Source organism: Bos indicus x Bos taurus, chromosome 21 (genome assembly GCF_003369695.1).
Source record: "Bos indicus x Bos taurus breed Angus x Brahman F1 hybrid chromosome 21, Bos_hybrid_MaternalHap_v2.0, whole genome shotgun sequence".
NCBI classification, from domain to species: Eukaryota; Metazoa; Chordata; class Mammalia; order Artiodactyla; family Bovidae; genus Bos; species Bos indicus x Bos taurus.
The window spans coordinates 32,011,648-32,035,276 of NC_040096.1; the positions used below are offsets into that span (position 1 = coordinate 32,011,648).

A 23,629-nucleotide genomic window follows, 5' to 3' on the forward strand; every position below is an offset into this window, starting at 1 on the left:
TGGTGATGGACAGGACAGGACAGGGAGGACTGGCATGCTGTAGTCCATGAGGCTGCAAAGATTTGGACATGACTGAGTGACTGAACTGATCTCATTGATATGGCTTACTGTGCCTGTTTCCAAGATATGCAACAGAAGACAAAGCGATCTAAATTTCTGGAAAAAGCTAAACACAACTGAACTTCATTTTTTAAATAAAATTCAAAATAACAAATGCTATATACTAATTTAATCAATCATTTTTGAGAGAAAACAAGGAAGGAAGAAAGAAAAAGAGAGGGAAAGGGGAAGGAGAAAACAGATTTCTCACTTCCCTCTCTTAGAACTCTTGTCAGCTCCCCCTGATAATCTGACAAAGCCTATGGACCTAAACGTCTGGCAACAACTGATCTTTTTACCATCTCCATATTTAGTCTTTTCCAAAACATCTTAAGGTTGGAATCATACAGTATGCAACCTTTTCAAATTGGCTTCTTTTACTTAATAATACATAACTAATTTCCTCTACGTCTTTTCATGGCCTGATAGATCATTTCTTTCTAGAGCTGAATAATATTCCATTGCCTAGATGTACCATGGTTTATTTCCCCATTCATCTACTGAACAGCATCTTAGTTGCTTCCAAGTTTTGCCAATTATAAAGAAGGCAGCTATAAACCCATGTTCATGTTTTGGTGTAGACGTAAGTCTTCAACTCATCTTCATCTATACCAAGGGCATGACTGTAGAATCACAAGGTAAGAGTATATTTACTTTTGTAAGGAACTGCCAACCTGTATTCCCAAGTGGCTGAATTCTCACTTTGAATTCCCACCAGCATTGAATGAGAGTTTCTGTGGCTCTTCATCCTCACCCGCAATTGGAGTTGTCAGAGTTCCCAATTTTGGTCATTCTAATAGGTGTGTGATGGTAGCTCATTGCTTTAATTTGCATTTCCCTGACAGCATAGGATGTGGCATACCTTTTCATATGCCATTTGTACATCCTCTTTGGTGAGCTGGTTGTTAAGGTCTTCAGCTCATTTTTCAATCAGGTTGTTTCTTACTGTTGAGTTTTAAGAGTTCTTTGTATATTGTGGATAACAGTTACCTCATGTTATTGGATGTTACTGGATATCTTTCATTGGCTGTCTTTTTCCAAATATATTCTCCCAAGTCTGTGACTTGCCTTCTCATTTTTTTAACACTGTCTTTTGCAGAAGTTTTTAATTTTAATGAAATCCAGCTTATCAATTATTTCTTTCAGGAACCATGCCTTTGTTACTGTACCTAAAGTCATTATCATACCCAAGGTCTTTTAGGTTTTCTCCAACGTTATCAGCTAGGAGTTTTACACTTCTACATTTAAGGTCAATGGCTCATTTTGAGTTAATTTTTTGTGAAGATTGGAAGGTCTGTGTCTGGATTTTTTTTTTTTCCCATATAGATGTCCAGTTGTTCCAGCACTATTTGTTGAAAAGACTATTTTTGCACCATTGTATTGGCTTTGCTCCTTTGTCAAAGGTCAGTTGACTATTATGTGGGTCCATTTCTGGGCTTTCTATTCTGTTCCATATATCTATTTGTCTTTTCTTCTGCCAATATCACCCTGCCTTAATTACTGTAGCTTTACAGTAAGTCTTGTAGTTGGTTGGTGTCAGTCTTCCAATTTTGTTCTTCTCCTTCAATACTGTGTTGCCTATTCTGTGTCTTTTGCTTTGCCATATACACATTAGAAGTTTATTGATATCTATAAAATAATTTGCTGGGATTGTATTGACTATGTTCTTCAAAATGGAATGAAATGATATCCTGACAATATTGAGTCTTCCTATTCATGAACATGGAACATCTCTCCATTTATTTAGTGCTTTAATTCCACTCATCAAAGTTTTATCATTTTCATCACATAAATCTTCTATATACTCTGTTAAATTGATACCTACCTACTTAAGTTTGAGGAGTGCTGATATGAAGTGGTACTATGTGTTTAATTCCAAACACCACTAACTCATTGGTGGTGCACAAGAAAGCAACTGACTTTCGTATGTTAATCTTGTATCTTGCAATCCTCTACAATCAATTACTAGTTATAGGAGTTTTTTGGTTGATTCTTTCAGATTTCTTACATAGATGATCATGTCATCTATGAACAAAGACAGTTTTATTTCTTCCTTCCCAATCTGTTTACCTTGTATTCTCTTTTCTTGTATTATTGCATGAACTAGAACTACTATCACAATGTTAAAAAGAAATGCCTCATAACTGACCTTAATGGGAAAGCTTCTAGTTTCTCCCATTAGTATCATGTTAGCTGTAGGGTTTTGTTTTGTTTTTAAATTAAGTTGAGGAAGTTCCCCTCTATTCCTAGTCTATTAAAAAGATTTTCATCATCTTTTATAGTTGGAGAATTTAGTCAAACTTTTTTTTCCTGCATCTGCTGGTATAATAACAGGATTTTTCTTTTCTAGCCTGTTGCTGTGATGAATTCCATTATTTATTTTCAAATGATGAACCAACCTTGCACATTTGGGATAAATCCCACTTGCTCATGGTGTCATTCTTTTTAAATATCGTGGGATATGACTTGCTAATATTTTGTTGAGGATTTTTATATCTATGTTGATGAGAGTCATTGGTCTGCAGTTTTCTTGTAGTGTCTTTGGTTTTGGTGGTATAGTAATGTCAGCCTCATAAAATGAGTTAGGAAGGATTCCCCTGCTTCTGCCCTCTACAATGGATTATAGAGAATTTATATAATTTCTTCCTAAGACACTTGGTAGAATTCAACAATTAATCAGTTTCGGCCTGGTACTTTCTGTTTTGGAAGGTTATCAATTATTGACTTAATCTCTTTAACAGACTTATATTTATTTGGAGTGTCTATTTCATCTTGAGTGAGTTTTCACAGATTCTGTCTTTCAAGCAATCAGTTCATTTAGTCCCGGTTATTTGTGACAAAGGGCTCTTAATAGTATTCTTTTATTATCCTCTTTTAATGCCCATGGCATCTGGACAGAAATGAATAACTAGGGATATGAAATAGGATTTTGGGACAGAATTAGCCATATAGGGAGAGTGGTCATAAAGGTCAAAAAAGCCTATTCAACATAATTGATACTTTTCTCCGGCTACATTCAAATGCATGAGTACAGAGCATAATAGGTATAAAGGTGGCTATAATGAGGACAGCTCTGTCAAACATGAACTACTAAGGGATAGGGTAGCCAGACAGTTGGGAGAATATGCAAGAACACCATTATGACAGGCAAACCACAGAATATCAGTTGGGTTTCCAGGAAAGTGTGGCCATATGAAGTATTCAGTTCAGTTCAGTCCCTCAGTCGTGTCTGACTCTTTTGCGACCCCATGGACCACAGCACGCCAAGCTTCCCTGTGCATCAGCAACTCTCAGAGCTAACTCAAACTATTTTCCATTGCATCAGTGATGCCATCCAACCATCTCATCCTCTGTCATCCCCTTCTCCTCCTGCCTTCAATCTTTCCCAGCATCAGGGTCTTTTCCAATGAGTCAGTTCTTCACATCAGGTAGCCAAAGTATTGAAGTTTCAGCTTCAGCATCAGTCCTTCCAATGAATATTCAGGACTGATTTCCTTTAGGATGGACTGGATGGATCTCCTTGCAGTCCAAGGGACTCTCAAGAGTCTTCTCCAACACCACAGTTCAAAAGCATCAATTCCTCAGCACTCACTTTTCTTTATAGTCCAACTCTCACATCCATACATGACCACTGGAAAAACCATAGCTTTGAATGCAAAGTAATGTCTCTAATTTTAATATGCTGTCTAGGATTATCATAGCTTTTCTTCCAAGGAGCAAGCATCTTTTAATTTCGTGGCTGCAGTCACCATCTGCAGTGATTTTGGAGTCCCAAAAAATGAAGTCTCTCACTATTTCCATTGTTTCCCATCTATTTGGCATGAATAGAACTGGATGCCATGATCTTCAGTTTCTGAATGTTGAGTTTTAAGACAACTTTTTCACTCTCCTCTTTCACTTTCATCAAGAAGCTCTTTAGCTCTTCTGCCATAAAAGTGGTATCATCTGCATATCTGAGGTTACTGATATTTCTCCTGGCAATCTTGATTCCAGCTTGTGCTTCATCTACCCTGGCATTTTGCATGATGTACTCTGCATATAAGTTAAATAAGCAGGGTGACAATATACAGCTTTGACGTACTCTTTTTCCAATTTGGAACCAGTGTGTTGTTCCATGTCCAGTTCTAACTCTTGCTTCTTGACCTGCATACAGATTTCTCAGGAGACAGGTCAGGTGGTCTGGTATTCCCATCTCTTTCAGAATTTTCCACAGTTTGTTGTGATCCACACAGTCAAAGGCTTTGGCATAGTCAATAAAGCAAAAGTAGATGTTTTCCTGAAATGCTTGCTTTTTTGATGATCCAACAGATGTTGGCAATTTGATCTCTGGTTTGCCTTTTCTAAATCCAGCTTGAACATCTGGAAGTTCATGGTTCATGTACTGTTGAAGCCTGGCTTGGAGAATTTTGAGCATTACTTTGCTAGTGTGTGAGATGAGTGCAATTGTACACTAGTTTGAACATTCTTTGGCATTGTCTTTCTTTGGGATTGGAATGAAAACTGATCTTTTCCAGTCCTTGGCCACTTCTGAGTTTTCCAAATTTGCTGGCACACTGAGTGGAGCACTTTCACAGCATCATCTTTTAGTATTTGAAATAGCTCAGCTGGAATTCCATCATCTCCACTAAGTGTGTTTGTAGTGATGCTTCCTAAGGCCCACTTGACTTCGCATTCCAGGATACTTGGCTCTAGGTGAGTGATCACACCATCATGGTTATCTGGGTCATGAAGATCTTTTTTGTATAGTTCTGTGTATTCTTGCCACCTCTTCTTGATATCTTCTGCTTCTGTTAGGTCCATACCATTTCTGTCCTTTACTGTTCCCATCTTTGCATGAAATGTTCCCTTGGTATGTCAAATTTTCTTGAACAGAGCTTTAGTCTTTCCCATTCTATTGTTTTCCTTATATGGAGTATAAGGGATAATGAAAGGGTGGTAGGATCAGTAAATTATAGATTGCATGGAATCTATAGACCACAAAGAATTATTAGAGTCACACGATCAGAGAGAAAAAGGAAGAAAGAAAGATGACAGGTAGAAGAGGGATAGCTGAGACTGAGATCCTAGAAGGAGAGTCACTGCCAGGGAGAACAAGGCAAGACCATAGGGATGAGCAGAAGACAAAACCACTGGAGGAAAGAAATGTGAGAAATTTAGAGGACAGCAAATGGTAGAGCGCACACACTGAGCCTGAAAATTATACCTTCAAGGAATAAGGAGAAGTGACCTGGAATTCTATTTAAATGTGCTGCAACAGGAAGGGGAAGCAGGTGGTATAGCCTGATGGCGTGTGCTTCAAATGTGTGGAGTTTAGGAGATGGGAGAAAGACTGCCTGAAATACCAGTGAGGAAGAAGCATGAAACATAATCCACCTCCTGGATCAGAGGCAGGAGTGCTCTGGGGGTGAGGTGGGAGGGAGACAATTACTACTTAAAACAACTGGAAGAGGCAGTATCCCCACAGGTGAGTCAGCGTTTAGCTAGAACAAGAAGGTAAAGGGGATGTTCAGAGAAAAGAGGAACAAAGAAAATTTTGCTGATGATAAACTCACTTCTAGAGGGCAAAGTGGTAGAATTTCATGAGTAATGCAGAGATATTTCCCTGATAACTACTGAAACCGAGCATCTTTTCATAAGTTTACAGGCTATTCAAGTTTCCCGCATTTTTTATTGGGTTATTTGTCCTTTTACTGATGAATTTTAACTTTTATAAAGTCTTAATATATGGTATCTTCTCCCAGTCAGGCTCATCTTAAGTTTTTTAGTATATAAATTTTCATATATTCATCAATTATGCTTTTGTCTTATCTAAGAAAGCTTCTTGTAATTCAATGTCATAAATATATCCTTCCAGATAATTTAAATTTTTTCTTTTCTCATTTGTTCTTTAGCCCATCAATAATTTATTTTTTATATTATGTGAAAATAATCTTATATTTTATTTGTAATTTAATTGCATTACCATCAGAGAATAGGTTGTGTCTGGATTCTATACTGTTGTCTGACTTCTACTTACTGAGACTTCTTTATAACCTAGGAAGTGATCAATTTTTGCATATGCTTTGTGTACACTATTTGAGTGCCAATGAATATACACATATACACATACATGTATGTATTTATATGAGCTCAAGCATAATTGTATCTTAATTCTATATTCTTGCCATTTTTTTCTGCTTGATCTATCAGTTTCTGAGTAAAGGATATTAATATTAACCACTATGATCATGAATACAACTTTCCCCCTTGTAATTCTATTAAACTGAGCTTTAAATATTTCAAGTCTATGCTGTTAGGTACCTAAAAGATTTGTACTTTTATACTCCTTGCATGATTATTCATTTTACCATTATATAATTTCCTTCTTTCTGTTATCAATGCTTTTCATGTTCAATTTCACCTGGTTTGATATGAATACTACTATTCTAGCTTTAGAGTACATCTAAAACATAAAGTATTTTGCCTGGATTTTTTTCTCTTTCTTCGTTTCAAACCTTTCCTTGACATTTTAAATGTGTCTCTTATAAGCAGTATATTTGCTGTTGCTCGGTCACTCAGTCACGTCTGACTCTCTGCGATCCCATGGACTGCAACATGCCAGGCTTCCCTTTCCTTCACCATCTCCTGAAGCTTGCTCAAACTTATGTCCATTGAGTTGTTAATGTCTTCTCATCCTCTGTCCTCTGTCATCTCCTTCTCCTCCTGCCTTCAATCTTTCCAGCATCAGGGTCTTTTCTAATGACTCTCCTCTTCACATCAGGTGGCCAAAGTATTGGGCTTCAGTTTCAGCATCAGTCCTTCCAATGAATACTCAGGGTCGACTTCCTTTAGGATTGACTGCTTTGATCTCCTTGCTGTCCAAGGGACTCTCAAGAGTCTTCTCCAACATCACAATTCAAAAGCATCAATTCTTTGGTGCTCAGCCTTCTTTAGGGTCCAACTCACATCCATACACAACTACTGGAAAAACCAAAGCTTTAACTATACAGACCTTTGTCGGCAAAGTAATGTCTCTGCTTTTTAACATGCTGTCTAGGTTTGTCATAGCTTTTCTTCCAAGGAGCAAGCATCTTTTAATTTCCTGGCTGCAATTATCACAGTAATCTGCGGAGCCCAAGAAAATAAAAGTCTGTCACTGTTTCTCCACTGCTTCCCCATCTAGTTGCCATGAAGTGATGGGACTAGATGCCATGATCTTATTAGTATTTTGAATGTTGAGTTAGAAGCCAGCTTTTTCACTCTCCTCTTTCACCTTCATCAAGAGACTCTTCAGTTCCGCTTTGCTTTCGGTCATAAGGGTAGTGTCATCTGCCTATCTGAGGTTATTGATAGTTCTCCCAGCAATCTTAAATTAAGCAATATATAGTTCAATTCAAAATGAGAGGTTTAATTCAACCATGTTGACTTTTAGGAACTGAATTTAATCAGTTAACATGTATTATGCTTGCTAAAATATTTATATTTAATATCTACCACTATCTTTCGTGTTTTTCACTTACTATGATTTTTCCTCTTTTTTTCTTGTCTTCTATTTAGTTGAAAGTGAAAGTCACTCAGTCGTGTCTGACTCTTTGCAACTCCCATGACTATACAGTCCATGGAATTCTCCAGGCAAGAATACTGGAGTCGGCAGCCACTCCCTTCTGCAGGGGATCTTCCCCATCCAGGGATCGAACCCAGGTGTCCTGAACTGCAAAAAGATTCTTTACCATCTGAGCCACCAGGGAAGCCCAAGAATACTGGAGTGGGTAAGCTTTGGTTTATTCACTTTCTCTTTTCCTCTGTTTATTTGGAAATCGTGCCCACTTGTTTTCTTCCTTTAGTAGCCAGCCGCAAACAAAGACTCCTTCTTAAAGAAGACAAGGATTTTATCACACTAACTTCCCTCCAAACTCCTACAATCTATCTTCTATGTCTTAATATTGTTTAAGATTGTATCTCCACCTTTCTAAATTTAACTGTGTGTTTTTTAAAAACATCAATAGTTAATGAGATTTACTGACATATTTTACAGCTACCTTTTTATCTAGCTCCCTCCTCCAGGTTACCTTTTCTTCTTTGCTGAAGTATATCTTTAATAGTCCTTTCATTAACGGTCTGTAGGTAGCAAACCCTTAGCATTTGTACATCTAAAAATGGCTTTATTTCACTCTTGCATGTGAATTATCATTTGAATGGGCACAGAATTCTCGATTAAAGGTTATTTCACCTTATAACTGCAGATATTGCTCCACTCTTCTTTTGTTCATAACAAGGGTTATTGTTATTCCTCTGTGGTTTTGTTCACTTTCTGGGGTTTTAAGAATTTTATCCTTAACTCTAACATTTTGCCGGTTCTCTAGAATGTGCATGCATGCTAAGTTGCTCAGTCATGTTTGACTCTGTGCAACTCTTTCTGTCCATGAGTGGGTTGCCATTTCCTCCTCCAGGGGATCCTGGACTGGCAGGCAGTTTCTTTACCACAGCCCTTCTCTACAATGTATCTAAGTATAAATCTATTTTTATTTAGCCTGCTCAGCTCTACAGTTACCCTCTTGAGAACTCAAAGTAAGGAAAATGTCAACAGTATTTTCTCCAAATATTGCATGCCCACTATTCATCCTCTATTTCAAAAGTCCTAGAAGGCATATCTTAGAATTTCTCAATCAATTCCTCCTTCCTATTTTCCATCCCTTCAGTTCTCTGAGATATGTTCTAAATCCTCTTAAGTAATATCTTTCAATTTGTAAATTCTCTCTTTAATCTCTTTTTTCAATATAATTTATCCTTACTAATTGTAGGTTTTAAAAATTTCACTAACATTTTCATTTCTAACATGTTCACTTTTATCTATAAATGTTCAAAATTAACATCCATCTTTTATTTCAGAATTTTCCTTTTTTTATTTCATCTTTCCTTTGAGGAATTTAAACTCATTTATTTGAAAATCTTCTTTCAAAAAACGACCTTATGGGCCTTCCCTGATGGCTCAGTAGTAAAGAATCCACCTGGCAATGCAGGAGACATGGGTTCAATCCCTGTTTGGGGAAGATCCACGTGCCTCTGAGAACTAAGCCCATGTGCCACACAGGCTTATATATTTAGCCTATGCTCCAGAGCCCAAAACTACTGAAGCCCATGTGCTCTAGAGCCTGTGCTCTGTAACGAGAGAAGCCACTGCAGTGAGAAGCCCACACACCACAACTAGAGAGTAGCCCCACTGGCCACAACCAGAGAAAAGCCCACACGGCAATGAAGACCCAGCACAGCCAAAAATAATAAACAAATAGACTGCTGAAAAGTGACCTTTTTTCATTACCTCATCTCTCATTTGTGGAATGTGTTGTTTACATCTTATATTTTTCTCATGTGCTCTGATATTTTATTTTGCAACCTTATTTTGTGTTGTTTCTTTTACTTTAGTTTTTCACTTCGCTCATGCTCACTACATGTGTACTGGTTTTACGGTTACCATCATCTGGCCCACCATGGTCCCACTTTCAGAGGTCTTTTATTGGGGACTTAAAGCTCTCAGCCTTCAAGAATATAGCTGACTTAGTCATGAGCCAGAGGGCCACTCTCTTTTATTGCTTCAGATGTCAATTATCACAGGCCACAACCCCAGGCAGATTGTAGCATTTTTTGTCTCCTAGTGCAGAACACTGCACAAACCTAAAGTTTTATACCGTGAGTCTGGATCTGTTTTCCCACTACAGTCAGGGTGTTTCAGCCTTCCTTATCCCATAGGACTTGTCTAGTGTGTGTCCCCAACTCCATTTACCTGTGAATATTTTTGTTTGTTTTACTCCTAATCCACTGGGATTTTTATTTTATTTTTGAAAATCCTTTGTCTCCTTAATTAAAAAAAAATACTGTATGGCAGAAACCAACTTAATATGGTAGAGCAAATTTAAAAATAAATCAAAAAAAAAAGAAAAAAACCTTGTGGAAATTAGCTGCTGAATATTACACACTAAAAAAATATATTTTATCATTTATGCCTCTTGTGTGTGATAAGTGGAGAATATTTTATGGACTCATAATGTCACCTTGATTATAAGTCCATGTTTTCCTTATGCATAGTTTTTGGTTTACATAATACATATTGATATATTTGATAACATCAAACTAAAATTGTATGAAAAGGTCAGATAAAATACCCATAGATTACAAAGCTAACTATAAATATGCAATGGAGAAGGCGATGGCACCCCACTTCAGTACTCTTGCCTGGAAAATCCCATGGATGGAGGAGCCTGGTAGGCTGCAGTCCATGGATTCGCGAAGAGTCGGACACGACTGAGCGACTTCACTTTCACTTTTCACTTTCTTGCATTGGAGAAGGAAATGGCAACCCACTCCAGTGTTCTTGCCTGGAGAGTCCCAGGGATGGGGGAGCCTGGTGGGCTGCCGTCTATGGGGTCACACAGAGTCGGACACGACTGAAGCGACTTAGCAGCAGCAGCATAAATATGCAAAAACATTTTTAAAAATAAGGTAGGCTTGTGTTCTAAGAATCTAGTAGAATAATTTGAAAAAATTTTAGATTCAATACATCTTGATTATCCTACAATTGAAAGGCATCATTATACTGAGAAAATAGATCATAGAAGAACTCACAAATATGGAACGTGCCACAGAGGAGTTAAGAGTGTAAAATGTAGAAACTGATAGAATGGGTTCAAATCTTGGCTGTGTTACATACTAGTAAGTTACATAAATTCTCTCTACCTAGTTTCCTCATGAAGATAATAATAATGCCTATAACATCAAAGGGTTGTTATAAGAAGCACATTAATCTATGTATTTAGTACAAGTTAGACACATAATATGCTATACACATTTGTTAAAAGTTGTTCCATGAAATTTTTATATGAAGATAAAACATAATATCCAAATCCTGAAAAAGTAGATTTATAACTGAAATTAAAAACAAAAAAATAAAGTTATACATGCTGTACCTGTTTTGATGTTTTATGAGTGCCTTGAATTGTCCTCTTTGATTTTCCACCAGTTTGACATTTAGATTTTCCTTAAGGCAAAAATAGATAAATATATAGATCAACAAACAGATAATATAAAACTGAGCTATGCAAATCTTCCAGGCATACTAACACCTAATCCCCTTCTACAGACCATAGACTAATCTATACATGGTGGAAACAGTGGCAGACTTTATTTTGGGGGGCTCAAAAATCACTGCAGATGGTAACTGCAGCCATGAAATTAAAAGACGCTTACTCCTTGGAAGGAAAGTTATGCCCAACCTAGACAGCATATTCAAAAACAGAGATTACTTTGCCAACAAAGGTCCGTCTAGTCAAAGCTATGGTTTTGCCAGTAGTCATGTATGGATGTGAGAGCTGGACTACAAAGAAAGCTGAGCGCAGAAGAATTGATACTTTTGAACTGTGGTGTTGGAGAAGACTCTTGAGAGTCCCCTGGACTGCAAGGAGATCCAACCAGTCCATCCTAAAGGAGATCAGCCCTGGGTGTTCATTGGAAGGACTGATGTTGAAGCTGAAACTCCAATACTTTGGCCACCTGATGTGAAGAACCGACTCATTTGAAAAGACCCTGATGCTGGGAAAGATTGAAGGCGGGAGGAGAAGGGGACGACAAAGGATGAGGTGGTTGGATGGCATCACCGACTCAGTGGACATAAGTTTCAGTAAACTCCGGGAGCTGGCAATGGACAGGGAGGCCTGGAGTGCTGCAGTCTATGGGGTCGCAAAGAGTAAGACATGACTAAGCGACTAAACCGAACTGGCCAACATGAACTACAGATATAATAAAAAACAAATTTCCAAGGTACCAGAGACTGTTTTAATTGACTGGCTTTCTTAGAACAGGAAAAAATCAGATAGTCTGACAATTTAAAAACAAAGCCAAATGAGTGATACCCTTCAACTTACATACAACTCTTTTGAAAATACGTTTTGAATTCAAATTTTATTTTGACAATAAAATTAAGGACACATTTTTTAACACTTAAAAACTCAGTACTTCCTGGTCACTATGCTTGACCCCCCAAATTGTATGTAATTATTTTATAATGTTAGGTTAATCATGTTCCCATTATGGCTTGCAATTGTAATTATATTTTATTTTCTTGTCTGGCTATTGATTTTGAAAACTGATAAATATCTTTCATTATTGTGATTCTGTAATTATTACTCACTTAATGCCATTGTATAATGATGGGACTTCCCTGGTGGCTCAGATGGTAAAGCATCTGCCTACAATGCAGGAGACCCAGGTGCGATCCCTGAGTTGGGAAGATCCCCTGGAGAAGGAAATGGCAACCCACTCCAGTACTCTTGCCTAGAAAATCCCATGGACAGAGGAACCTGGTTGGCTACTGTCCATGGGGTTGCAAAGAGTCGGACACGACTGAGCGACTTCACTATAATGATTGGTAAATGGAAAAATAATAGAATTCTTTATCACCAAAACGACCATTTAATAGAAAAACCTGTAATCACTTTTTAAAATCGATATGCATATCAGATCATCTTGGAATTTTTTGAAAAATATAAATGCCCAGGTATTTTTTTCCTTCACTAGAGCTCCAGATGTGTTTCTAAACAACTGGACTATATGAGGATCTTTACTTTTATCTAGTTTGTTTCACTTTTTCTATTTCATATTCAGTGCTCCCATTTCATTTAGTTTACGTTTTCAAATTTCTCCCTCTTTCTTTATGTTCTTTCTGAAGTCTTTATCAAGTGTAGTAGAAAAGCTCTTGTATAAATAATATGCATAATATATATTTTATAAAACTTAGGAATTTTGGCCTAACAAAAAATTTGTGACATTTTGTGTTTTTTTGTTTTTTTTTTTAATTTTATTTTTAAACTTTACAATATTGTATTAGTTTTGCCAAATATCAAAATGAATCTGCCACAGGTATACCTGTATTCCCCATCCTGAACCCTCCTCCCTCCTCCCTCCCCATACCTTCCCTCTGGGTCGTCCCAGTGCACCAGCCCCAAGGATCCAGTATCATGCATCGAACCTGGACTGGCAACTCGTTTCATACATGATATTATACATGTTTCAATGCCATTCTCCCAAATCTCCCCACCCTCTCCCTCTCCCACAGAGTCCATAAGACTGATCTATACATCAGTGTCTCTTTTGCTGTCTCGTACACAGGGTTATTGTTACCATCTTTCTAAATTCCATATATATGCATTAGTATACTGTATTGGTGTTTTTCTTTCTGGCTTAGATCACTCTGTATAATAGGTTCCAGTTTCATCCATCTCATTAGAACTGATTCAAATGAATTCTTTCTAATGGCTGAGTAATACTCCATTATGTATATGTACCACAGCTTTCTTATCCATTCATCTGCTGGTAGGCATCTAGGTTGCTTCCATGTCCTGGCTATTATAAACAGTGCTGCGATGAACATTGGGGTGCACGTGTCTCTTTCCCTTCTGGTTTCTTCAGTGTGTATGCCCAGCGGTGGGATTGCTGGATCATAAGGCAGTTCTATTTCCAGTTTTTTAAGGAATCTCCACACTGTTCTCCATAGTGGCTGTAATAGTTTGCATTCCCACCAACAGTGTAAGAGAGTTCCCTTTTCTCCACACCCTCTCCAGCATTTATTGCTTGTAGACTTTTGGATCGCAGCCATTCTGACTGGCGTGAAATGGTACCTCATAGTGGTTTTGATTTGCATTTCTCTGATAATGAGTGGTGCTGAGCATCTTTTCATGTGTTTGTTATCCATCTGTATGTCTTCTTTGGAGAAGTGTCTATTTAGTTCTTTGGCCCATTTTTTGATTGGCTCATTTATTTTTCTGGAGTTGAGCTGTAGGAGTTGCTTGTATATTTTTGAGATTAGTTGTTTGTCAGTTGCTTCATTTGCTATTATTTTCTCCCATTCTGAAGGCTGCCTTTTCACCTTGCTAATAGTTCCCTTTGTTGTGCAGAAGCTTTTAAGTTTAATTAGGTCCCATTTGTTTATTTTTGCTTTTATTTCCAATATTCTGGGAGGTGGGTCATAGAGGATCCTGCTGTGATGTACGTCAGAGAGTGTTTGCCTATGTTCTCCTCTAGGAGTTTTATAGTTTCTCGTCTTACGTTTAGATCTTTAATCCATTTTGAGTTTATTTTTGTGTATGGTGTTAGAAAGTGTTCTAGTTTCATTCTTTTACAAGTGGTTGACCAGTTTTCCCAGCACCACTTGTTAAAGAGATTGTCCTTAATCCATTGTATATTCTTGCCTCCTTTGTCAAAGATAAGGTGTCCATATGTGCGTGGATTTATCTCTGGGCTTTCTATTTTGTTCCATTGATCAATATTTCTGTCTTTGTGCCAGTACCATACTGTCTTGATAACTGTGGCTTTGTAATACAGCCTGAAGTCAGGTAGGTTGATTCCTCCAGTTCCATTCTTCTTTCTCAAGATCGCTTTGGCTATTCGAGGTTTTTTGTATTTCCATACAAATTGTGAAATTATTTGTTCTAGCTCTGTGAAGAATACCGTTGGTAGCTTGATAGGGATTGCATTGAATCTATAAATTGCTTTGGGTAGTATACTCATTTTCACTATATTGATTCTTCCAATCCATGAACATGGTATATTTCTCCATCTATTAGTGTCCTCTTTGATTTCTTTCACCAGTGTTTTATAGTTTTCTATATATAGGTCTTTAGTTTCTTTAGGTAGATACATTCCTAAGTATTTTATTCTTTCCATTGCAATGGTGAATGGAATTGTTTCCTTAATTTCTCTTTCTGTTTTCTCATTATTAGTGTATAGGAATGCAAGGGACTTCTGTGTGTTGATTTTATATCCTGCAACCTTACTATAATCATTGATTAGTTCTAGTAATTTTCTGGTGGAGTCTTTAGGGTTTTCTATGTAGAGGATCATGTCCTCTGCAAATAGTGAGAGTTTTACTTCTTCTTTTCCAATTTGGATTCCTTTTATTTCTTTTTCTGCTCTGACTGCTGTGGCCAAAACTTCCAAAACTATGTTGAATAGTAATGGTGAAAGTGGGTACCCTTGTCTTGTTCCTGACTTTAGAGGAAATGCTTTCAATTTTTCACCATTGAGGATAATGTTTGCTGTGGGTTTGTCATATATAGCTTTTATTATGTTGAGGTATGTTCCTTCTATTCCTGCTTTCTGGAGAGTTCTTATCATAAATGGATGTTGAATTTTGTCAAAGGCTTTCTCTGCATCTATTGAGATAATCATATGGTTTTTATTTTTCAATTTGTTAATGTGGTGTATTACATTGATTGATTTGCGGATATTGAAGAATCCTTGCATCCCTGGGATAAAGCCCACTTGGTCATGGTGTATGATCTTTTTAATGTGTTGTTGGATTCTGATTGCTAGAATTTTGTTAAGGATTTTTGCATCTATGTTCATCAGTGATATTGGCCTGTAGTTTTCTTTTTTTGTGGGATCTTTGTCAGGTTTTGGTATTAGGGTGATGGTGGCCTCATAGAATGAGTTTGGAAGTTTACCTTCCTCTGCAATTTTCTGGAAGAGTTTGAGCAGGATAGGTGTTAGCTCTTCTCTAAATTTTTGGTAGAATTCAGCTGTGAAGCCGTCTGGACCTGGGCTTTTGTTTGCTGGAAGATTTTTGATTACAGTTTCAATTTCCGTGCTTGTGATGGGTCTGTTAAGATTTTCTATTTCTTCCTGGTCCAGTTTTGGAAAGTTGTACTTTTCTAAGAATTTGTCCATTTCTTCCACGTTGTCCATTTTATTGGCATATAATTGTTGATAGTAGTCTCTTATGATCCTTTGTATTTCTGTGTTGTCTGTTGTGATCTCTCCATTTTCATTACTAATTTTATTGATTTGATTTTTCTCCCTTTGTTTCTTGATGAGTCTGGCTAATGGTTTGTCAAGTTTATTTATCCTTTCAAAGAACCAGCTTTTGGCTTTGTTGATTTTTGCTATGGTCTCTTTTGTTTCTTTTGCATTTATTTCTGCCCTGTTTTTTAAGATTTCTTTCCTTCTACTAACCCTGGGGTTCTTCATTTCTTTCTTTTCTAGTTGCTTTAGGTGTAGGGTTAGGTTATTTGACTTTTTTCTTGTTTCTTGAGGTATGCCTGTATTGCTATGAACTTTCCCCTTAGGACTGCTTTTAAAGTGTCCCACAGGTTTTGGGTTGTTGTGTTTTCATTTTCATTCGTTTCTATGCAAATTTTGATTTCTTTTTTGATTTCTTCTGTGATTTGTTGGTTATTCAGCAGCGTGTTGTTCAGCCTCCATATGTTGGAATTTTTAATAGTTTTTCTCCTGTAATTGAGATCTAATCTTACTGCACTGTGGTCAGAAAAGATGCTTGGAATGATTTCTATTTTTTTGAATTTACCAAGGCTAGATTTATGGCCCAGGATGCGATCTATCCTGGAGAAGGTTCCATGTGCGCTTTGGGATGAAATGTCCTATAGACATCAATTAGGTCTAACTGGTCTATTGTATCGTTTAACGTTTGTGTTTCCTTGTTAATTTTCTGTTTAGTTGATCTATCCATAGGTGTGACTGGGGTATTAAAGTCTCCCACTATTATTGTGTTATTGTTAATTTCTCCTTTCATACTTGTTAGCATTTGTCTTACATATTGCAGCGCTCCCGTGTTGGGTGCATATATAATTGTTATATCTTCTTCTTGGATTGATCCTTTGATCATTATGTAGTGACCATCTTTGTCTCTTTTCACAGCCTTTGTTTTAAAGTCTATTTTATCTGATGTAAGTATTGCTACTCCTGCTTTCTTTTGGTCCCTATTTGCATGGAAAATCTTTTTCCAGCCCTTCACTTTCAGTCTGTATGTGTCCCCTGTTTTGAGGTGGGTCTCTTGTAGACAACATATGTAGGGGTCTTGTTTTTTTATCCATTCAGCCAGTCTTTGTCTTTTGGTTGGGGCATTCAACCCATTTACATTTAAGGTAATTACTGATAAGTATGATCCCGTTGCCATTTACTTTATTGTTTTGGGTTCGAGTTTATACACCGTTTTTGTGTTTCCTGTCTAGAGAATATCCTTTAGTATTCGTTGGACAGCTGGTTTGGTGGTGCTGAATTCTCTCAGCTTTTGCTTGTCTGAAAAGCTTTTGATTTCTCCCTCATATTTGAATGAGATCCTTGTTGGGTACAATAATCTGGGCTGTATGTTATTTTCTTTCATCACTTTAAGTATGTCTTGCCATTCCCTCCTGGCTTGAAGAGTTTCTATTGAAAGATCAGCTGTTAGCCTTATGGGAATTCCCTTGTGTGTTATTTGTTGTTTTTCCCTTGCTGCTTTTAATATTTGTTCTTTGTGTTTGATCTTTGTTAATTTGATTAATATGTGTCTTGGGGTGTTTCGCCTTGGGTTTATCCTGTTTGGGACTCTCTGGGTTTCTTGGACTTGGATGATTATTTCCTTCCCCATTTTAGGGAAGTTTTCAACTATTCTCTCTTCAAGTATTTTCTCATGGTCTTTCTTTTTGTCTTCTTCTTCTGAGACCCCTACGATTCGAATGTTGTAGCATTTAATATTGTCCTGGAGGTCTCTGAGATTGTCCTCATTTCTTTTAATTCATTTTTCTTTTATCCTCTCTGATTCATTTATTTCTACCATTCTATCTTCTAATTCACTAATCCTATCTTCTGCCTCTGTTATTCTACTATTTGTTGCCTCCAGAGTGTTTTTAATTTCATTTATTGCATTATTCATTATATATTGACTCTCTTTTATTTCTTCTAGGTCCTTGTTAAACCTTTCTTGCATCTTCTCAATCTTTGTCTCCAAGCTATTTATCTGTGACTCCATTTTGATTTCAAGATTTTGGATCAATTTCACTATCATTATTTGGAATTCTTTATCAGGTAGATTCCCTATCTCTTCCTCTTTTGTTTGGTTTGGTGGGCATTTATCCTGTTCCTTTATCTGCTGGGTATTCCTCTGTCTCTTCATCTTGTTTAAATTGCTGAGTTTGGGGTGTCCTTTCTGTATTCTGGCAGTTTGTGGAGTTCTCTTTATTGTGGCATTTCCTCGCTCTGTGTGGGTTTGTATAGGTGGCTTGTCAAGGTTTCTTGGTTAGGGAAGCTTGTGTCGGTGTTCTGATGGGTGGAGCTATATTTCTTCTCTCTGGAGTGCAATGAAATGTCCAGTAAAGAGTTATGGGATGTCTATGGTTTTGGGGTGACTTTGGGCTGCCTGTATCTTGGAGCTCAGGGCTGTGTTCCTTGCTGCTGGAGAATTTGCTTGGTATGTCTTGCCCTGAAACTTGTTTCACTCAGAGAGGTTTACAGCGTTATATGGAGAAGAGAAGAGTGAGGAGGGAGTTAGAGGTGACCCGAATGAGATGAGGTGGAATCAATAGAGGAGAGAGTGGGCTATTCAGTAATCTCTTCCTTATGTGCACTCCACAACTGGACCGCTCAGAGTTGTTCACAGAGTTATACAGAGAAGAGAAGAAGGAGGAAGGTGGCAGAGGTGATCAGGAGGATAAATGGGGGGAATGAAAAGGAGGGAGACAGATCCAGCCAGTAATCAGTTCCCTAAGTATTCTCCACCATCTGGAACACACAGAAATTCACAGAGTTGGGTAGAGTAAAGAGGGGTTAGGGAGGAGACACAGGTGACCTGGTGGAGAAAAAGAGTCCAAAGGGAGAGAGAGCAGTTAAGCCAGTAATCTCGCTCCCTAGTGAATATTGGGTACTGAATATTGGGTTCTTAAAGGTACAAAATTAGTAACAAATACATAAATGCAAAAATTAAAAATCTAGAGTATAGTTTGGAATTTCAAAAATATGATGTTAAAGAAAAGAAGAAGGAAAAGAGAGAAAAAACGAACAAACAAAAACAAACAAGGTCGCGAAAAGTATAAAGAAAATATAGGTACAAAAATTGATAACTAATACCAAAAAGCAAAAGTTAAAAATCTAGAGTAGAGTTTGGAATTTAAAAAATACAACGTTAAAAAAAGAAGAAGAAAAAGAAAGAGAGAAAAAAAACAAGAACAAACAAAGTTGCATAAATTATAAAAAAGAAAATACAGGTACAAAATTGATAACAAATACCAAAAAGCATAAATTAAAAATCTAGAGTAGAGTTTGGAATTTCAGATATACAATGTTATTTAAAAGAAGAAGAGAAAGAAACAGAGAAAAAGAAAAAAGGGTCACAGAAATTATATAAAAAAAAAAACTATAGGTACAAAATTGATAACAAATACCAAAAAGCTAAAATTAAAAATCTAGAGTAGAGTTTGGAATTATAAAAATACACTGTTAAAGAAGAGAAGGGAAAAATATTATAAAATATATATATATGATGTTTGCTTTAAAAAAATATAGGGTCTTTTTCTTTTTTGCAAAGTAATCGGTTATAAAAGTGGAAATTAAAGGAATAATAGAAGACTTAAAATTTTAACTAAAAATAATAATTAAAAAAAAAAGAAAGAATGATCGTACAAATAGTAAAACTATATCTAGGACTTTCTCTGGTTTTGTTCTGAGTATTGTGGGTTCAGTTCATTTTTGGCTAGTTCCTTGGTCCGACTTATATTTCTCAAGATCTATAGGCCCCTTCCTTTGTAGTTGGTAGTAACCACAGGGTTTTAATCTATTGCCTGTAGCTTCCAAGGCTGTTCCCTCTGTTATAGCTTCTTCTGTTTGCTGGTCTCTTCAGGGTCTGGTTTCCGCCCTGACACAAAGGGGACGGTGGAGGACACTTTTTTTTTTTTTTTTTTTTTTAGGCTTACTTGTTCAGTCGCGCTGAGGGGCGGTAGGGAGTGATGCTGCAAACAAATAACACTGGCGTGTGCTCGCAGTGCCTCAGCCACACTGGGTCTGCGCCCCCGTCCCCGCCCCCCCACCCCCCTCCCCGCCTCCCGGCGCGTGTAGCCTCTCTGCCCACGCTGCTCAGGCTCTAGGTTGCTCCGCCGGGAACCATCCGTGGCCGGCCCTGGGCTGCCTGTACTTCCCAGGTCCAAGCCGCTCAGGTTCAGGCACTCGGGTAGTCCTCAGAGGCACAGACTCTCGGTTGGGCCTGCGTTTTGTGCTCTTCCCAGATCCGACTAGCTCAGGTGATGAAGTGTTTGGCGCGCGCGATTGCTGACTTATCGCCTCCCCACTGCTCGGTTATCTAGGTGTGCACTGGCACACCTTCTCAGGCAGATGTTGACCGTCCAGACCCCCACGAAGTTTTAGTTAGCAAAGGAGCCTGCTTACAGTTTTATAGATAATGTCTCTCTGGGGCTGCGATTGTCCCCTTCCGGCTCTGGCTGCCTATCACCGGAGGGGGATGGTCTGCTGCTGGCTATCTCTGTTCAGTCCTTTGTTCCGTGCACGGCCTGGCAGTGTCATAGGTTAGGGCTGGCTTTTCGCGTGGTAGATATCCCAGTCTGGTTTGCTAGCCCGAATTATTTCGCTCAGATAGCGCTAGGGGTATTCAGGCCAGATTCTTGTGATGCAGCCTGCACCGCGCCTCCCTGCCCAGCCCCCGCTTGCTAATGGCGGACACAAGCATCTGCGCTGCTTCTCCGCTGGGGGAGTTACCGTAGGGCTCGAAATGTGCGGGCTTTAATTGTTTATTTATTTTTCCTCCCTGTTATGTTGCCCTCTGTGCTTCCAAGGCTCGGCACAGATTCAGCAGTGAGAAGGTTTCCTGGTGTTTGGAAACTTCTCTCTTTTTAAGACTCCCTTCCCGGGACGGAACTCCGTCCCTCCCTCTTTTGTCCCTTTTTTTGTCTTTTATATTTTTTCCTACCTCCTTTCGAAGACTTGGGTTGCTTTTCTGGGTGCCTGATGTCCTCTGCCGGCATTCAGAAGTCATTTTGTGGAATCTACTCGGCGTTTAAATGTTCTTTTGATGAATTTGTGGGGGAGAAAGTGTTCTCCCCGTCCTACTCCTCCGCCATCTTAGCTCCTCCCCCAATTTGTGACATTTTGATTCCACTTGTTTTTGCTGTTCAGTTGCTCAGTCGTGTCTGACTCTGCGACCCCATGGACTGCAGCATGCCAGGCTTCTCTGTCCTTCAACATCTCCCGGAGTTTGCGCTAAATCATGTCCATTGAGTCAGTGATGTCATCCAACCATCTGATCCTTGTTGTCCTCTTCTCCTGCTGCCTTCAATCTTTCCCAGCATCAAGATCTTTTCTAACAAATCAGGTCTTCACATCAGGTGGCCAAAGTATTAGAGCTTCAGCTTCAGCATCAGTCCTTCCAATGAATATTCAGGACTGACTTCCTTTAGGGTTGACTAGTATGATCTCCTTGCAGTTCAAGGGATTCTCAAGAGTCTTCTCCAACATCACAGTTCAAAAACATCAATTCTTCAGCCCTCAGCCTTCTTTATGGTCCAACTCTCACATATGTACACGACTACTAGGAAAACCACAGCCTTGACTAGATGGACCTTTGCTGGCAAAATGATGTCTCTGCTTTTTAAGATGCTGTCTAGGTTTGTCATAGACTTTCTTTCAAAGAGGAAGCGTCTTTTAATTTCATGGCTGCAGTCACCATCCACAGTGATCTGCGGAGCCCAAGAAAATAAAGTATGTCATTGTTTCCAATGTTTCTTGATCTATTCGCCATGAAGTGAGGGGACCAGATGCCATTAACTTAGTTTTTTGAATGTTGAGTTTTAAGCCAGCTTTTTCACTCTCCTTTTTCACCTTCATCACTTGTTTGACTTAGTATAAATAGAATGCTAGATTTCTAATTTAAAAATTAGATATGCAACAAGCAATAAAGGTTTACTCTATAGCACAGGGCTTCCCTGGTGGCTCAGACAGTAAAGAATCTGCCTGTAACGCAGGAGACCCGGTTTTGATCCCTGGGTCGGGAAGTTACCCTGGAGAAAGAAATGGCAACCCACTCCAGTATTCTTGCCTGGAGAATTCCATGGACAGAGGAGCCTGGTGGACTACAGTCCATGGGGTTGCGAAGAGTTGGACATGACTCAGTGACTTTCACTTTCAAGGGGAACTATATTCTGTATCTTGTAACTTATAATGGAAAATAATTTCAGAAATAATATATGTGTATAACTGAATCACACACAAAAAAAGAATTCTACTTTTTGAAATTTAGTAATATTTACCTTTTGGTCAGTTTTTCTAAATGTTCTATGGACATCTAACTACAATGAATGAGATACTAAATTTTAAAGATATTTGTAGAGGATATAAGATTAATATAAATTAATACAAATAGAAATCTATTATAAAGTATTAATGAGATCATTTAAGATGCTCCTATTCTTATTTTTTTGTATTTGATAAAATATTCTCAGAGAAATGTTAATATATCTCACTATGATTATATATATATTTATCTTTTCCCTTATATTTCTTTTGATATTTGCTTTATGTATCTTGTTTCTGCTGGTTTATGACATCTATCTTCTTTGTGGATTGTACCTTTTATCATTAAAAATATTCATCTTTGTTTCATTTAAAAATAAATTAAGTAGAAAATAAAAACTCAGTATTTTCTGTTTTAATTTATCTGATTTATGAAATATAGTTTCATTTTGAAAAGGGAGATTCTTGGTTCTTTTGTATTTCTGCAGTTAGAGCTTTCTCACTTGCTCTTTTTAAGAAAGACACTACTGTTTTATAATCATTCTATTCTTGAGAGTTATTCCAAAACAGGAGTAAAATTCTGTAATGTACAACAGAATAACTTTCCTTTCTGCAAAATAATTTTGAACCAGGACAGCTGAAACAGTAAGAATGAAGTGAGCCATAACACCTACTAACACTTTATCTGCACATCAGTGGACCTGTCTCACTGTTCTCCCAGGGTTCTTTGCCTCTACCTCTAAAGAGGCAAAGAACTCTTTACTCCCCTACACAGCTGTTTATTTATCCTTTCATCATAGAGAAGAATGTACCAGAAGGCTTTTTAGAATATCCATTAGAATAATCAGCTTAAAACAAGTACCAAAGGAAACAGGAATAAAACAAAGAGCAGAAGAAAACTTTTAAAAACTGAATTATTAGCCTCAGAAATATCTGCATATAGCCATAAAAGAATGAGCTATTTTTTTAAAAAGCAAAAATAAAGATTATGCTGTAAGTGGCAACATTTTAACAATATAAAATAACCCTTTTTTAAAAATTATGATATTAACATTCTTCCCTTGTCATTATTATAGATATTCAGAAAGTTCTAGTTCTCTATGCTCTTATTTTCGTTATTTTGCAGTAAGCATATATGAAGCTTTAAGACTGTACTGGGCAATATTTTATATACTTACATGCAGTATTAGGATATACATAGATATACTGATTGGAGAAGGCAATGGCACTCCACTCCAGTACTCTTGCCTGGAAAATCCCATGGACGGAGGAGCCTGGAAAGCTGCGATCCATGGGGTTGCTAAGAGTTGGACATAACTGAGCGACTTCACTTTCACTTTCATGCATTGGAGAAGGAAATGGCAACCCACTCCAGTGTTCTTGCCTGGAGAAGAGCCTGGAAGGCTGCGATCCATGGGGTTGCTAAGAGTTGGACATAACTGAGCGACTTCACTTTCACTTTTCACTTTCATGCACTGGAGAAGGAAATGGCAAC

At 37.8% G+C, this 23,629-nt stretch overlaps 1 protein-coding gene across 4 annotated transcripts in view; it reads right to left on the reverse strand.

Moving 5' to 3' along the window:
* SCAPER (S-phase cyclin A associated protein in the ER) overlaps window positions 1–23,629 on the reverse strand; it is a 423,671-nt gene that overhangs the window by 361,119 nt on the left and 38,923 nt on the right. For all 4 annotated transcript variants that reach the window (XM_027521864.1, XM_027521861.1, XM_027521865.1 and 1 more), the window contains one exon: window positions 11,040–11,110. In XM_027521864.1, coding sequence (XP_027377665.1) covers window positions 11,040–11,110 — 71 coding nt within the window. The remainder of the gene's footprint in view (window positions 1–11,039; window positions 11,111–23,629) is intronic.